Source organism: Ranitomeya imitator, chromosome 3 (assembly GCF_032444005.1).
Source record: "Ranitomeya imitator isolate aRanImi1 chromosome 3, aRanImi1.pri, whole genome shotgun sequence".
In the NCBI taxonomy this organism is placed as follows: Eukaryota; Metazoa; Chordata; class Amphibia; order Anura; family Dendrobatidae; genus Ranitomeya; species Ranitomeya imitator.
Window position 1 is genome coordinate 252,966,871 of NC_091284.1, and position 16,403 is coordinate 252,983,273.

General features: G+C 43.5%; 1 protein-coding gene across 2 annotated transcripts in view; it reads right to left on the reverse strand.

Moving 5' to 3' along the window:
* Positions 1 to 1,531: 1,531 nt before the first annotated feature.
* FRS3 (fibroblast growth factor receptor substrate 3) overlaps positions 1,532 to 16,403 on the reverse strand; it is a 74,432-nt gene continuing 59,560 nt past the window's right edge. The window contains exons 1-6 of one of the 2 annotated variants that reach the window (XM_069756383.1): positions 12,391 to 12,519; positions 8,727 to 8,809; positions 5,720 to 5,906; positions 4,011 to 4,172; positions 3,515 to 3,666; positions 1,532 to 2,718 (exon numbers count right to left, since the gene is read on the reverse strand). In XM_069756383.1, the coding sequence (XP_069612484.1) occupies positions 1,726 to 2,718; positions 3,515 to 3,666; positions 4,011 to 4,172; positions 5,720 to 5,906; positions 8,727 to 8,786 (1,554 nt within the window). In that variant the 5' untranslated portion in view covers positions 8,787 to 8,809; positions 12,391 to 12,519 and the 3' untranslated portion in view covers positions 1,532 to 1,725. Of the gene's footprint in view, positions 2,719 to 3,514; positions 3,667 to 4,010; positions 4,173 to 5,719; positions 5,907 to 8,726; positions 8,810 to 12,390; positions 12,520 to 16,403 lie in introns of those variants that run through there. The other variant, XM_069756381.1, reaches the window with a different exon arrangement.

Below are 16,403 nucleotides of genomic sequence, written 5' to 3' on the forward strand. Positions count from 1 at the left end.
ATAGGTGCCAAAAATATATCCAAGTGACCTTTTTAGTAAACATCTGCACTCTTTAAACATTTAAATAACACTTATGTAAAATAAAACTCACTTGAGTATGTACACTTAAACCGAACGAGTACCTTTCACTAGTCTGAGATTGCTCTTTATTTCAAGGGAATTTGTCTGCAATTTTTTGCTATGTAATCTGTAGGCAGCATGAGGTGGGGGCTTTGACATGGACTTCAGCAATGTGCCACTTATTAGACTATGTGCGGTTTCAATTCAATGAGTGCTTTATCAGCAAGAGATTACACTTCAGGACTACAGCTCACGTGCATACTGGTCCAACTCCGCTCCCAGCACTGATTAGCAGGTTACTGTCAATATACAATGCACTGCTACTTCTAAAAACTGATTCCATCACAACTGTTGCACTCAGTAAACTAAGTGATATCAATGGAATCAGGGTCTCTTTTCCTCCATTTTACTGTTCTCAGATGAGGTAGCAAAAATCTGCTGACAGATTGCCTTTAATAAATGAATGGCTAGCCCCAGACTGATGTCCAAGTCAAAATGTCAAAAGTGCTCATTAAAGTCACCCTTATGTCCCCCCAAAGGGGCCTGACTTTGTAGCAAAAGTCAGGTCCGAAATTTCTGGTAGTGGATTCTCACTACCCTCAATCCCTCTTGCAGTGAAACGGCAAGATCTTGAACCTTGATCCAGAATTGAAGGCCCAGCTTCTGATAGAAAGTCATGTCCTTTTAGGAGGCATTTGGGTTACTTATCACAACTTATATTTGGAAAACTCACTCTGTAACTAACCAAGTTTGGTCATCAATGCAACAACTACATTATTTGAAAATCCCTTCTTAAGAATCTTGAAATTATCTAGAAAATCTGCAAAAGGTGCCGGATTAAAGGAAAGTATCTGTAATCGGATATTTTCATCTTGGCACAGGTAGCAACATTTGGCACTTTTCATTCAAGTAGATGCATAAAATATTGGGCTTGTATCTATTCCTTCTAAGTATCATTCAGTCTTTGATGCAAGTTAGTTTTCTCCAAGCCCCTTATATCTTTATATAAATGTCTATATATTCATACATGTTTTTCCATAGAGGACCATCATATTCTTAAATTAGCACTTACAACTAGAGTCTAGAAATAAAAAAATTGCAATAACAGGGGCATATACATTTTTTTTCTCTGTAACATGGCAATGTTCTGACGGTATCAGAAGAGGTACAAAGTTTAAAACCAGTAACGCACATTGGTCAAAAAAAGTGACCTTAAGTGTCTGCTTAGAAGCAGTGCTTAATAAGTATGGAGGGCACAATAAGGCATGGAATGGTTATACAAAAATAAATAGAAAAAATAAATTAAATTAATAAATTAATCTGAAATGGAAAACATTATTTACAAAAGTAACTTTAGTAACAAAAAAAATAAGAAAAAAACACACCAAAAAGCTAAACTTTATCAAGGTGCCAACACAGGCTTCACCCCCCCCCCCCCCCCCCCAAAAAAAAAAAAAAAAAAAAAAAAAACACCCCACCCAGTATTCTCTTCGGCAGCTACTTTTGCATGTTCACATCCTGGAAAGTTGGCCTTCACGTTCTACGTAGTTTAAGAGTTTGCACTGCTTTGGGCAAAAATGAAAATGAAAATAAAAGCCAAGGTAGGATCAGTAGAGATGGCTTTTAGAGAAGATCAAAAGAAGATGGGGTAAGAACAAGCAGCTTTTACAGAGGAAGGTCCGTGCTGTTGTGTCGGGTTTTCCTAGAGGTGCCATCATCACGGGGCATAGCTCTTTGTAGGCTGGACATCGCAGCTGTCTTTTTAAGGTCAATGACAGCGTAAGAGTCTGCTCGGCGCGGTGGGTGATTGGGAGCAGGCGTACAGGTTATCTGAGGAATCTGCCTCCCTTTTCCTTCATTTTTCCCCTCCAGCTCCACCTGAATATAGTTGAGTTGCCTCTGTTCTGTACGTGGCCTTCTGAAATCAAAGTTGAACACGTTGGGAGGGCAACTTCTCAGTGGCTGGCAGTCTGGTCGATGATGATGATGATGCCCACCACATGCATTAATACTCTCAGAATTTATGTAGTTTTGCACTGGGTCATCATGGTATCCATTAAGAGATGGTGTCATGGCATCAGTGGAATCATCTTCTTCATCCTCCTCTTCCTCATCATCATCGTGTTGTAGGGACTGACACTCCCAAACAGGAGGCAGTGGGGGTAGGTTCTCGTAGTGCAACATTGCCGTCCTGCGGTGTGAACAACTGCTGTATGGCAGTCCCTCGGTTGATAATTTGAGACTCCTGTTTGCATTACCCCTTCGCAGAGCAATACTTCCTGATGGTACTAAGCCATTGATATTTTCATAGGCACACTTGTGTGAACCCCACTGTTCCTTGCACTCATTATTGTTGTTATGTGGAGGGAAGTGCTCTCTCTCTCCAGCACAGACATGGCCTTGACAATCTCTATGGTGCCGACAAAAGCTTTCTCCCCGCAATGGCAGTCGTCTGTAGGTCGGTGCTGGACCAAGTACAAATTTCACTTCACTAGGCTGGAGAAAGACTTGTGGATTCCGTTCTTCCATCGAACAACCAGGACCTAACACATGCCTTGGTGGATCATGGTATGATGCACGTGCTTCAGGCAAGGAGTGCATGCAGTGGCGACCACCCATTTCCTCTTCCCCACTGGTCGTATTCACGTAAGTATGAGACTGAAAGAAAAACAAAATAGAAATAAATGACAAGGTATCCACATTAGTTCTATAAGTCAAAGGAAACAATGCAAATATATCAGTATCTTGACAAGAAAAAGAAGACTTCAGTTATTCCTTTAGTTCAACATGTAGAATAGCTAATGCTGACAAAATTGGAAAGGAGTGGTTAGCAAGGTCTAAAAACTAAATAGGTGATCCCTATAAGAAAATGTTTTAAATGTGCTGGTCTGGATGTATTAAATAGGTTTTGCATTTTTTCCCCCACAAATTGGGGTGCTGGCTTTACTGCCCAACTCATATTTCTATCAATTTAGAAAGTTTAGCATTACCAGTTATCACAAATTATAGGTTGTGAAACCATTTACGAGATGCATTACCAAATTAAAGTATTACAGAGCAAAGGTAACCTAACCTTCTGTAGGTTATATACTGTATACTGCTTTTAAAAAAATAAAAGGTATACTATGACATATAGCCACATTTTACAGTTAGAGGTTAAGGACTGGACTTAAGCCATTGCGGTTTTATTTTTATAGTTCACATTAACCCCCTTAAAAGGGGTTGTCCACTACTTGGACAACCCCTTCTTAACTAAGTGTTCAGCCCCAATAAAATAGTAAAGCTTAAACCCTCCTCCCGTGCCTGCTCTGTTCCAGTGGTCTGGTATTCGCTCTCCTCGGGGCTGTGATGCGGTGTGACACGTGACACCAATGCCCAATGTAGAACATCCTTATACAAATTTCTGTTCTGTAGTAATATATTGTTATACAGCGTTATCTAAATGAGTAGATACCTGATCATCTGGCGTTATTATGCCATGTGTAGAATCCTCCCCAACAGATTGGTGCCTCAAGTTTCCCATTGATGGGTGATGTGCTGAAGGGTATGAAGGACCATCCCGTGGAAAATTGTGAAAACCATTTGGAAAACCGGTGTATCCTAGAGCTTAAAAGGGAGAAAAAGATCAGCTCACCTTCTCAATGGATACCATGCATGGAAACCTGCAGTGCCAAATTTAGGAAACCATTTGTAGAAGTAGAAAAATATCCAGCGTGTTGAATAAAATAAAGAAGTCTTTATTGAAGAATTAAAAAGTCGCACCAGTGTACATAGTGCAGAAAAAGCGTGCAAATCTAGCATAATGGTTTTGAAATTTAATCCTTATTCATTGGAATGCATTCTGCCGAATATGTAGATGTTAGGAATTTACAAGTAGTAGAAGAAAACCTCTTGTGTGGTCAGTAAATATTATGTTTTTAAGAAAAAATAAAAAATACATTTTTACACACCTCCAGAGGTCTGTGGTGTTCGGGGCATTTCCATTTCAGCTGGGTGGCCAGTTCTTGTGATCATGACTGGCTCTTCAACAACGCTGATGCTGTTACGCTGCATAAGTTCCTGCAACAGGTTGAAAATTTCTTCTGCTCGAGAACATTTAAATGCGAATATCCCTAAAAGGAAATACAGGAAAATTTCAAGGGGTTTTAACAGAAGCAGATTTCTTATTGACCATTAAAATCTGGTCATGGGATCTTGGCACCACATCCTCAACATTAAAGGTAATTGAATGTGCCATGGCACCACTATGCGCGTCATGTTCCCTTCACTGTTTATGAATATGGCTCACAAACTAACTTCTCTATATCAGACACACAAGTCAATTACTTTAAGAGGTTAGTCATTTACCTCTCATACTGTCACAAGTACTGCACCAAACAACAGCAGACTCCCCCCCGCCCCCCACTATCTGGAGTTCAGAGTCATTACTGCACCCGTTTACTTTTGTTGACAACATCCCCTTTGTTTTCCTTGGATCACAGCAGACACTGGGCTTATCTGTAGCGTCAGCTGCAGGCTAAATCAGTTCCAAGCGTGCCTTGCGCTCCTTTGAGAGGCGCTGGGTTGTTCGGGGACCCTCACCACCACCACAGATAAGGTTCGGGGTCCATACATATTTCTTACCATTCCACGAATAATCCATTTGTCCCACGAAGAGGCCATCTCTGCTTCAGCTGGATTGCTTGGCTGAGCAGTGGTATGATGCGACTGCTCTTCTGTGAACCCAGAAGACACTAAGCTGAGCATGACCTGCGGTGGGGTCATTGAGGTTACCAGTAACAGGCAGCCATTCACAGGCTCAGTTCCGTGTCTCCAGCATTCACAATTGAGTGGTCACATCATGGCACTGCTCAGCCATGCAATTCAGACGGAGCAAGGTTTGCCTCTTCGTGGGACAAATGGATTATTGGCGTACCGGTGAGTAATATGGCATTTTATTAGTTTTAATTTTACAGTAATAAATGGATAAAAAGAGGATGGGGAGTGTTTATTTCAAATAAATGAGTTTCTCTGGGTGTCTTTATTGAATTTTTACTATGGGGTTAGTAATGTGTGTGTCTTATAGACTTCTTTCCATTACTAACCTCTGTCATCAGACCCACATATATTACCCCACTTGCCACTGCACCAGTGTCGGGCAAAGCGCCAGAATTGGCGCATCTAGTAGACCCAATTTTGGGGGGCGGTTCATGCTACTATATTAAGGCTAGGAAGGGCCAATATCCATGGCCCCTTCCCAGGATGAGAATACCAGACCCCAGCAGTCTGCTTTAGCTTGGCTGGTTGTCAAACATAGAGGGAACCCACGGCAGTGGGTTTATTTTTTTCATTATTTATTTAAATAATTAAAAAAAAAAAAAAAAAAAAACAGTTAAAAAAACAGTTGTGGGACCCCTCTATTTTTGATAACCAGCCAATATAAAACTGACAGCTGAGGGCTGGTATTCTCAGACTGGGAAGGGTTCATGGATATTGCTTTGAAAAAAGTGTATTTCTAAGCTAAATACTAAACTATAAGAGTAATTTTACCAAGACATGTACAGCAGACATAGAACAGCGTAATAAAATAGAAATGTCCCTAGCACAAAGTAAGTAGAGAAAAAAGTATCATGTGAATGGGCCCCTATCATCAGCTTATGGCTTTTGAGCAGAAACATACCCTGCCCAGTTTGACAACGTCGGCCACTTTCAAAAGAGAAGAGATTAGAATCATATCCATAGCGCCGCAAGCATAGGTATGGCCATCTCACAGCATCCCGTTTCCTGGTGTGTAAAACCAGCTCAGTCTGCGTTAGCTCCATAATTCCAGAGCCCAGCTCTGTCCCCTCATCATCTACATTGGTTACCTGCAAGAAAATTGATGGTGTTCAACTGATATTGAGTTCACTTTTTTTTTCCCTACTGTGTTTGCCCCTTCGTCTTGCTACAATACATTTGGTTAGATAGCAATAAATATCGTACAGACGAAATGTACAACTTCCTACAAAAACACAAAACAGTAGCACAATTTTGAAAGCAGTTAAAGGGGTTTTCCAGAACTTATTTTTTAACTACAGGGTTAAGAAATAATAAGTAGGTAGTAACCAACTGCGGGAAAGATCTCTGCCAGCTGAGCTGCCAATTCCCCTTCGTGAACAGAGCAGCTCTTAAAGGGAACCTGTCACCCCGTTTTTTGAGATTGAGATATAAATACTGTTAAATAGGGCCTGCACTGTGTGTTACTATAGTGTATGTAGTGTACCCCGATTCCACACCTATGCTGAGAAATACATTACCAAAGTCGCCGTTTTCGCCTGTCAATCAGGCTGGTCTGGTCAGGTGGGCGTGGTGACATTGCTCTTTTCTTCCCCAGCTTTCCGTTGGTGGCGTAGTGGTGTGCGCATGTCCAGAGTTACGAATCCCCTGCGCGCACGTGAAGCAAAAGCGCGCGTTCTGCACTATTGCCTCTGTCATCGGTGGGGGCGGCCATCTTCCTGGGGCCGCGCGTGCGCAGATCGAGTGCTCTGCTGCACGGGGCTTCAGGAAAATGGCCGCGGGATGCCGCGCGTGCGCATTAGAGATCGCGGCGGCCATTTTCCCAAAGCCGAGATGCAAACTCGGCTTTGGGAAAATGGCCGCCGCGATCTCTTATGCGCACGCGCGGCCGTTTTCCTGAAGCCCCGTGCAGCAGAGCACTCGATCTGCGCACGCGCGGCCCCTGGAAGATGGCCGCCCCCACCGATGACAGGGGCAATAGCGCAGAACGCGCGCTTTTGCTTCACGTGCGCACAGGGGATTCGGAACTCTGGACATGCGCACACCACTACGCAACCAACGGAAAGCTGGGGAAGAAAAGAGCGATGTCACCACGCCCACCTGACCAGACCAGCCTGATTGACAGGCGAAAACGGCGACTTTGGTAATGTATTTCTCAGCATAGGTGGGGAATCGGGGTACACTACATACACTATAGTAACACACAGCGCAGGCCCTATTTAACAGTATATATATCTCAATCTCAAAAAACGGGGGTGACAGGTTCCCTTTAAGGTACCTTCACACTGAGCAACTTTAGAACGAGAACGACATCGATCCGTGACGTTGCAGCGTCCTGGATAGCGATCTCGTTGTGTTTGACATGCAGCAGCGATCAGGATCCTGCTGTGCCATCGCAGGTCGGAGCTAGAAGTCCAGAACTTTATTTGGTCGTCAGGTCGGCGTGATTCGTCATGTTTGACAGCAAAAGCAACGATGCCTGCAATGTTTTTTCATGGAGCTAACAACCAGCGAGAACGATAAGTACGTCACTGGATCGCTCCTGCATCATTCAGCTGTTGCCGTGTTTGACGTCTCCTAGCGACCTAAACAGCGACGCTGCAGCGATCGGCTCGTTGTCTATATCGCTGGAGCGTCGCTAAGTGTAATGGTACCTTTAGTCAGTGGGTTCCCAGGAGTTTAACAGCCAGATCCCTGCAGGATGACATAATCAGAAATGCCCAGTCAACAGAGCAGAGCAGCAGAGAAGAAGTTGCTCTGTCAACGTGACATCAGTGGAAATAGGGCAACCGCTGTCAGTAGTAGAAAACGTAGGTAGAAAGTTAGCAACTACCTGCCGGTTAGTTCTTAGTCACATACGCAAAAATACTAAAGGCCCCTTCACATTAAGCGACGCTGCAGCGATACCGACAACGATCCGGATCGCTGCAGCGTCGGTTTGGTCGCTGGAGAGCTGTCACACAGACAGCTCTCCAGCGACCAACGATGCCGGTAACCAGGGTAAACATCGGGTTACTAAGCGCAGGGCCTGTGACGTCACCGCTCTGCTTTCCGGCCGCTGTGCTCACAGTCAGTGCAGGAGGAGTGCAGAGAAGCTGAGCGCCGGGGACAGACAGCGGTAGGTAAGTATGTAGTGTTTGTTTTTTTTTACTTTTACGCTGGTAACCAGGGTAAACATCGGGTTACTAAGCGCGGCCCTGCGCTTAGTAACCTGATGTTTACCCTGGTTACCAGTGAAGACATCGCTGGATCGGTGTCACACACGCCGATCCAGCGACGAAATAAAGTTCTGGACTTTCTTCAGCGACCAACGATCTCCCAGCAGGGGCCTGATCGTTGGTCGCTGTCACACAGAACGATTTCCTTAACGATATCGTTGCTACGTCACAAAAAGCAACGATATCGTTAACAATATCGTTATGTGTGAAGGTACCTTAAGTGTTCATATAAAGCCCACTGGACCAAAAATCCCTGGAAGCAGAGGTTTTGATTATTAGAAATCATTAAGTATATCCTGTATTTTAACAAAACGATAAACCAATCTGATCCACCCCTGCTCTATAACATGGTGTTTGCAGTTTGGATGGCATTTTCATGGTGACAGGTTCATTTTAAACATCCCTGAAATCCTATAAAAATAATTGTTATCAAGCTGTGCAATTAATAAAATTTAATTACACAATATTTAATTCTGAAGCCAGTTTATTTTGTCATCTTCAACTTCACCCAAAAATGGATAACTCCTCAGTCATGGTTATTTTCCTATTTAGATGCCAATTTTCCACTTAAATGTTGCTTTTAAATTTAGAGACAGTTTTTAAAAAATTCAGGGGTCAATTCATTAATTTTCATATTTTTATTTGTTCAAAAAGCACAACTCTACTGCACATTTTGGTGAGACAGTAATTTACTTTGAACTTGGTTGGATGATTTTCTGGGAGTCCGTCTCGACAGCTGCAGCAGCTTCCCATGATATCAGCACATCAGTTTTCCTCTAAAATCAAAAAGTACAAAAAATAAAGTTAACTTTTACAAGAATTATCTCTGTCTTAAGATTTTTATGCAGTTTCATAATAATGATGGTTAAGGGGGTTTTATGGTGAGAACAAATTATCACCCATCCAGCGATTGTTGATTGGAGAGGGTCTGACTGCAGACACTTTCCACTGATAGGCAGAATGGTGAATTTTTACCCAGTTAAAATACAGCATCAGTGCACATGCCAAATTTCTTGGGATAAAAGTGACCCGCCAAGAATACAATGTCTCCATTCTGCGTTTGGTGTGGGTAACAGTAGTAATCAGTAAATGATTATCTATTCCATGGGTAGGGGATAAGGGGTCAAACAGTGAAAATAAAATTGGATTTTGAAAGGAGCAGTAGGGTTCTTTGCTCACAGCACTGCAAAAAGAGTTAAGGTACCTTCACACATAACGATATTGTTAACGATATCGTTGCTTTTTGTGACATAGCAACGATATCGTTAATGAAATCGTTATGTGTGACAGCGACCAATGATCAGGCCCCTGCTGGGAGATCGTTGGTCGCTGAATAAAGTCCAGAACTTTGTTTCGTCGCTGGACTCCTCCTGACATCGCTGGATCGGCGTGTGTGACACCGATCCAGCGATGTCTTCACTGGTAACCAGGGTAAACATCGGGTAACTAAGCGCAGGGCCGCGCTTAGTAACCCGATGTTTACCCTGGTTACCATCCTAAAAGTAAAAAAAAACAAACAGTACATACTTACCTACAGCCGTCTGTCCTCCAGCGCTGTCCTCTGCACTCCTCCTGTACTGGCTGTGAGCGTCGGTCAGCCGGAAAGCAGAGCGGTGACGTCACCGCTCTGCTTTCCGGCCGCTGTGCTCACAGTCAGTGCAGGAGGAGTGCAGAGCACAGCGCTGGAGGACAGACGGCTGTAGGTAAGTATGTACTGTTTGTTTTTTTTTACTTTTAGGATGGTAACCAGGGTAAACATCGGGTTACTAAGCGCGGCCCTGCGCTTAGTTACCCGATGTTTACCCTGGTTACCGGCATCGTTGGTCGCTGGAGAGCGGTCTGTGTGACAGCTCAACAGCGACCAAACAGCGACGCTGCAGCGATCCGGATCGTTGTCGGTATCGCTGCAGCGTCGCTTAATGTGAAGGGGCCTTTAAACTGGGTCTTGGAATTGGAACCCCTATTCAAATGATTGCTGGGAGTACACGTGATCTTACATTTTTTACCTTTTGTGTAAATACAGGGATTTTTTTACAAGTAATTTTAACCCCATCTCACCAGAGCCAGCTGTTTTTTTACTCTCCCTCCGAGAGTTTCTGGATACATTGCGGGTGAGGGCTTGATTTTTTGCAAGACTAGTTTACACCATACATTGCAAAAAAAAAAAAAAAACAGAACACAAATGAACTAAACATTCAGAAATGGGTCAGTGCGATTAAGGCTGTACCAAATACAGACAGTAATACACAAGCTAGGTAATACACCTCCTGACAAAGCCAAGGCGGTGAAACGCGCGTCGGGGCTCCTTGCATCCTGCTTGCACGCCCGCACCCTCTTGCCGCGATGTCTCAAGATACTAGTATTTATCCAGGCCTGGCATAATTTCAATTATTCTTACCTTGTACTATATCTTTCGTTATAGCAATCTATGACTTTGGATGTTCAGTGTGATTACTGTTAGCTTACTTATCCATGCCTCTGTTAGAGGCTCCACTGACACCATGCTTGTTATACTTATGGCGCCATTGCATTAGGTGTTGCGGGTACTGCAGCAGTGACATTTGTGCTATCTTGCAGCGCATATTATACCACCTTTTGCGCTGATCTTTTTAGCTGTTATTGCTCATCTTGCACGATTGTCTTTCTTGAATGATTTACTTATAAATTTCTCTTTAATAAACTTTGTATTTAATGCTTACCCCAGTTTGGTATGGAGTTTATGCATTTTCACATGGATATACTATAACCTTTGTTATAATACAGATCTATTACCACATGTTTTTTCGGTTTATAAGTAATACACAAGCTAGGTGTTAAACAAAAAAATAAAATATTATATATATTGATTTGTCGCAAATCGCCAAGTACTGTAAAGCCTTCAATAGCACTGAAAAGAAATCTATGACATTGAACTAGGACTGGGTGACCAGAAAAATGCCCACAGGAAAATTGCCCACAGGAAAATTGCCCACATGAAAAATGCCCACACGAAAAATTGCCAATTGCACCATCGCAAAGTTTCAAATCTATGACATTTCAAGTGCAAGGTGTTCACATGATATGTGAAAAGTGCCCACAGACATGAATACTCACAGAAAAACAGTAGAGAGTTATAAGTGAGATGCTCTGCAGAACAGAGAATAGCATAGAGCTATAGGCTAAAAGCTCTGCAGGACAGAGGGATAGTATGCAGGTATATGTAAGATGCTCTGCAGGGCAGGAGAATAATATAGAATTATAGATGAGATGCTCTGCAGATCAGGAGAATAATATAGAATTGTAGGTGAGATGCTCTGCAGGGCAGGAGAATAATATAGCATTATAGGTGAGATGCTCTCCAGGGCAGGAGAATAATATAGAATTATAGGTGAGATGCTCTGCAGGGCAGGAGAATAATATAGAATTATAGGTGAGATGCTCTGCAGGGCAGGAGAATAATATAGAATTATAGGTGAGATGCTCTGCAGGGCAGGAGAATAATATAGAATTATAGGTGAGATGCTCTCCAGGGCAGGAGAATAATATAGCATTATAGGTGAGATGCTCTGCAGGGCAGGAGAATAATATAGAATTATATGTGAGATGCTCTGCAGGGCAGGAGAATAATATAGAATTATAGGTGAGATGCTCTGCAGATCAGGAGAAAAATATAGAATTATAGGTGAGATGCTCTGCAGGACAAGGGGATAGTATACAGGTATGGGTACAGCCACACTAGCGCCATTTTCAGGGGTGGTAACCAAGCTACATACATGCTGCCGGCGCGTTAGCTGTGAACTGACATCAGAGGTGCAGCCACAGGGAGCGGTGCATGAAATGGCGCACACTCCGATGTCAGCTGCCAGGCTGTGCGGTGGCTACAAAAGACACTGGGCGACGTGGGAGCAGAGGAAAGGTGAGTAGAATGTTATTGTTTTTAATTATGCATTAGGGTCAGAAAGGGGACTCATACAATAGGATTGGGGATCATGTAAACCAGGATAGGGACATATATACCAGAAAGGGGGCATAAATACCAGGATGGAGATCATGTGGACCATACATACTAGGATGGGGACCATATATACCAGCATTAGGACATATATACCAGGATGCAGACATATTCACCAGGATGATGGGCATATATACCAGTATGGGGGACATTACTACATAATGAAGGGGGAGTGGGGCAATTCATACGTCTTTATAGAATTTAGAACACTATAGGGGCCCATACATGTGACCAACGTGTGTGTGTGGGGGGGGGGGGGGGGGGGGAAGGGCCAAATTTTGCACTGGAGCCCATCGGACTCCACTGCAAAAGCATATCATACATTCTCAGCAAGAACACAAAGTGGTACAAGTGACAGAATCTCACCTTTCTGCTGTGCCTTCTGGGCTTCCAGGACCAACTATCTCTGCCAGCAGCAGTGATACTTATGTGAGTACTGATAGCAGTGATGGCTCCTCTAGATCACACTGCTGCTGGTTCTGCATGTGCTGCTGTTTTGGGCTGGTGGGAGGAGTAAGGCAGAATCAGTGAGAGATGAGAGCAGACTAGATCTATCTATTGCTGATAATGACAGACTGCTGCAAACCACAGATCATCATTTTTGCAGGTTTGCACTAGGTCAACTGTAAATCACAAGTTAATCACATATTATGTGAACATCCTCACATTGCACCTGAAATATCATAGATCTGAAAGTTTTGTGATGCTGTAATTGGCAATTTTCCATGTGGGGAATTTTCCTGTGGGCATTTTTCATGTGGGCAATTTTCCTGCGGGCATTTTTCCTGTGGGCATTTTTCAGGGAACCCTAGGACTGTATCAAAGCTCTTTTCAAGCTCTAAACACAAACACAATCTTAGTAAAGTCAAAGTGACCGCAACATATATGGCCTTAAATAAACAAAAGTTACCAACGTGCTGACAGTCTTTACAATTTTTGAAAGGTAAAAATTGTCCGAAAATGAATCCTTTATGCGGATGCTGGCTGTGCCAGTGTTGATACACAGGAGGTGGACTCAGAAGAAGTCATGACATTTTCACAATTGAGGTTTCAAAAATTATCCCTTTTTATGGAGTAGCATCAGTCTTGATGTTTGAAAAGTGAAGCAATGGCTTTTCAACAGCTCGGTATCTTCAGGCAAGGCTGTGTTTGTGCACACGGCAAGGCTCGGAAGGGAAGGAGCGCCATTTGACTTTTGAATGAAAAATTAGCTCCAATCGTTAGCAGACACCATGTCGCGTTTGGAGAGCCCCTGTGTGCCTAAACATTGAAGCTCCCCCACATGTGACCCTATTTTGGAAACTAGACCCCCCAAGGAACTTATCTAGATGCATTGTGAGCACATTGAACCCCCAGGTGCTTCACAAATTGATCCGTAACAATGAAAAAGTACTTTTTTTTTTCACAAAAAATTTCTTTTAGCCTCAATTTGTTCATTTCCACATGGGCAACAGGATAAGATGGATCCTAAAATTTATTGGGCAATTTCTCCTGGGTACACCGATACCTCACATGTGGGGGTAAACCACTGTTTGGGCACACGGCAGGGCTCGGAAGGGAAGGAGCGCCATTTGACTTTTTGAATGAAAAATTAGCTCCAATCGTTAGCGGACACCATGTCGCGTTTGGAGAGCCCCGGTGTGCCTAAACATTGGAGCTCCCCCACATATGACCCCATTTTGGAAATTAGACCTCCCATGGAACTAACCTAGATGTGCGGTGACCACTTTAAACCCCCAAGTGCTTCACAGAAGTTTACAAAGCAGAGTCGTGAAAATAAAAAAATAATTTTTCTTTCCTCAAAATGATGTTTTAGCAAGCAATTTTTTATTTTCACAAGGGTAACAGGAGAAATTAGTCCCCAATAGTTGTTGCCCAGTTTGCACTGAGTATGCTGGTACCCCATATGTGGGGGTAAACCACTGTTTGGGCACACGTCGGGGCTCGGAAGGGAAGTAGTGATGCTTTGAAATGCAGACTTTGATGGAATGGTCTGTGTTGTGAATTCTGTGGTCAAGCTCCCTCCTGTGGTCATGAGTGGTACTTCGGCTGGTTCTGTCTATGAGCTTCCTCTGGTGGATGTGAGTGGGGCTGCGGCTTCTGAGTTTCCTTCCTCAGGTGACGAGGTTAAGTCGTTAGGTGCTGCTCTATTTAACTTCACCTAGTTCTTTGTTCCTGGCCTCCAGTCAATGTTCCAGTATTGGTCTTGCTTTCTCCTGGATCGTTCTTATGGCCTGTCTGCCCTGCATAAGCTAAGTTTTGCTTGTGTTACTTTTGTTTGCTATATTTTCTGTCCAGCTTGCTATATTGGTTTGTTTTGCTTGCTGGAAGCTCTGGGACGCAGAGGAAGCACCTCCGTACCGTTAGTCGGTGCGGAGGGTCTTTTTGCGCCCTCTGCGTGGTTGTTTGTAGGTTTTTGTGTTGACCGCAAAGCTATCTTTCCTATCCTCGGTCTATTCAGTAAGTCGGGCCTCGCTTTGCTAAAGTCTATTTCATCTCTGTGTTTGTATTTTCATCTTAACTCACAGTCATTATATGTGGGGGGCTGCCTTTTCCTTTGGGGAATTTCTCTGAGGCAAGGTAGGCTTATTTTTCTATCTTCAGGGCTAGCTAGTTTCTCAGGCTGTGCCGAGTTGCATAAGGAGCGTTAGGCGCAATCCACGGCTACCTCTAGTGTGGTATGATAGGATTAGGGATTGCGGTCAGCAGAGTTCCCACGTCTCAGAGCTCGTCCTATGTTAGTAACTATCAGGTCACTTTGTGTGCTCTTAACCACTAGGTCCATTGTGGTTCTGAATCACCTGTTCATAACAGGTCTGCGGGCGTCATGTTGCATTTGCAGAGCCCCGGATGTGCCTAAACAGTAGAAACCCCCCACAAGTGACCCCATTTTGGAAACTAGACCCCCCAGGGAACTTATCTAGATATGTGTTGAGCAACTTGAACCCCCAAGTGCTTCACAGAAGTTTACAACGCAGAGCTGTGAAAATAAAAAAATCATTTTTCTTTCCTCAAAAATGATGTTTTAGCAAGCAGTTTTTTATTGTCACAAGGGTAGCAGGAGAAATTGGACCCCAATAGTTGTTGCCCAGTTTGTCCCGAGTATGCTGGTACCCCATATGTGGGGGTAAACCACTGTTTTGGCGCACGTCGGGGCTCGGAAGGGAGGGAGTACCATTTGACTTTTTGAACGCAAGATTGGCTGGAATCCATGGTGGCGCCATGTTGCGTTTGGAAACTCCTGATGTGCCTAAACAGTGGAAACCCCTCAATTCTAACTCCAACACTAACCCCAACACACCCCTAACCCTAATCTCAACTCTAGCCATAACCCTAATCACAACCCTAACCCCAACACACCCCTAACCATAACCCTAACCACAAGCCTAATCTTAACTCTATTTCCAACCCTAGCCATAATTCCAACCCTAACTCTAATTCCAACCCTAACCCTAAGGCTATGTGCCCACGTTGCGGATTCGTGTGAGATTTTTCCGCACCATTTTTGAAAAATCCGCGGGTAAAAGGCACTCTGGGGCTACTTTGCTTCCTTTGACACTGGAAACGTGTAGTGTGTAGAAGAAAAAGGTGATTGCAGACAGCAAAACCAAGAATGTTCGAGAACTGGAGGCTCTTACTCATGAAAAATGGGCCAAGAGTCCTCAAGAACGGTGCCAGAAGCTGGTGTCTGGTTATGTAAAAAAAAGTGCAACAGGTCATTGTCACGATATGGTATGAAATATCATAAGTAGTTCTCTTGCTAGCCTGCGTGGGCTAAGCCCCCCTTCTTGGAGTAACAGTTTGTAGCTGCCAATTCCTGGCTTTCCTTCTCAGAGAGTGTGGGGGAGTTTTATGGCCGAATGGTATTTACGACCAGGTTAGAATCTTCCACTAGCTAGAACTGAAAAGTGGCTCCAAAAATTCATGAAAGATTCTTTGTTTAGTTTTTGTTAGATATTAGGCAAACGATTTAAGCTAGAAATACGAAAATATATATTCTTATTCTCACTCGGTGTATCTACCCATCCCTTGAAACTCGGGCTTCTAACTCCATCTGGTAAAGAAGTAGGGATTTCTCTGTAAATATGTATCCCAGATAGGACATATTTGATCTCATTAGAATGCTCACGTTAATCCGAGATGATTGAGGAGTATGTTAGGACTCTGACATGTTTTGTAGTGAAGTTATAGAAATCAGAGAAAATAGTTTAAAGTTTAGGCAGAATGTAGGGAGAGGAGGGTCTGGATAAGCCAGCCTTTCTGTGATGTCACAGCCTTAATGTTTTAAGTGTCTGGCAGGCTCTGTGGAGTCTCTTGCTGCTTGATTTCTTGTCTTCTCCTGGAAGAGCTCTGCACACGTCCAAATGAGCTGGGACGTA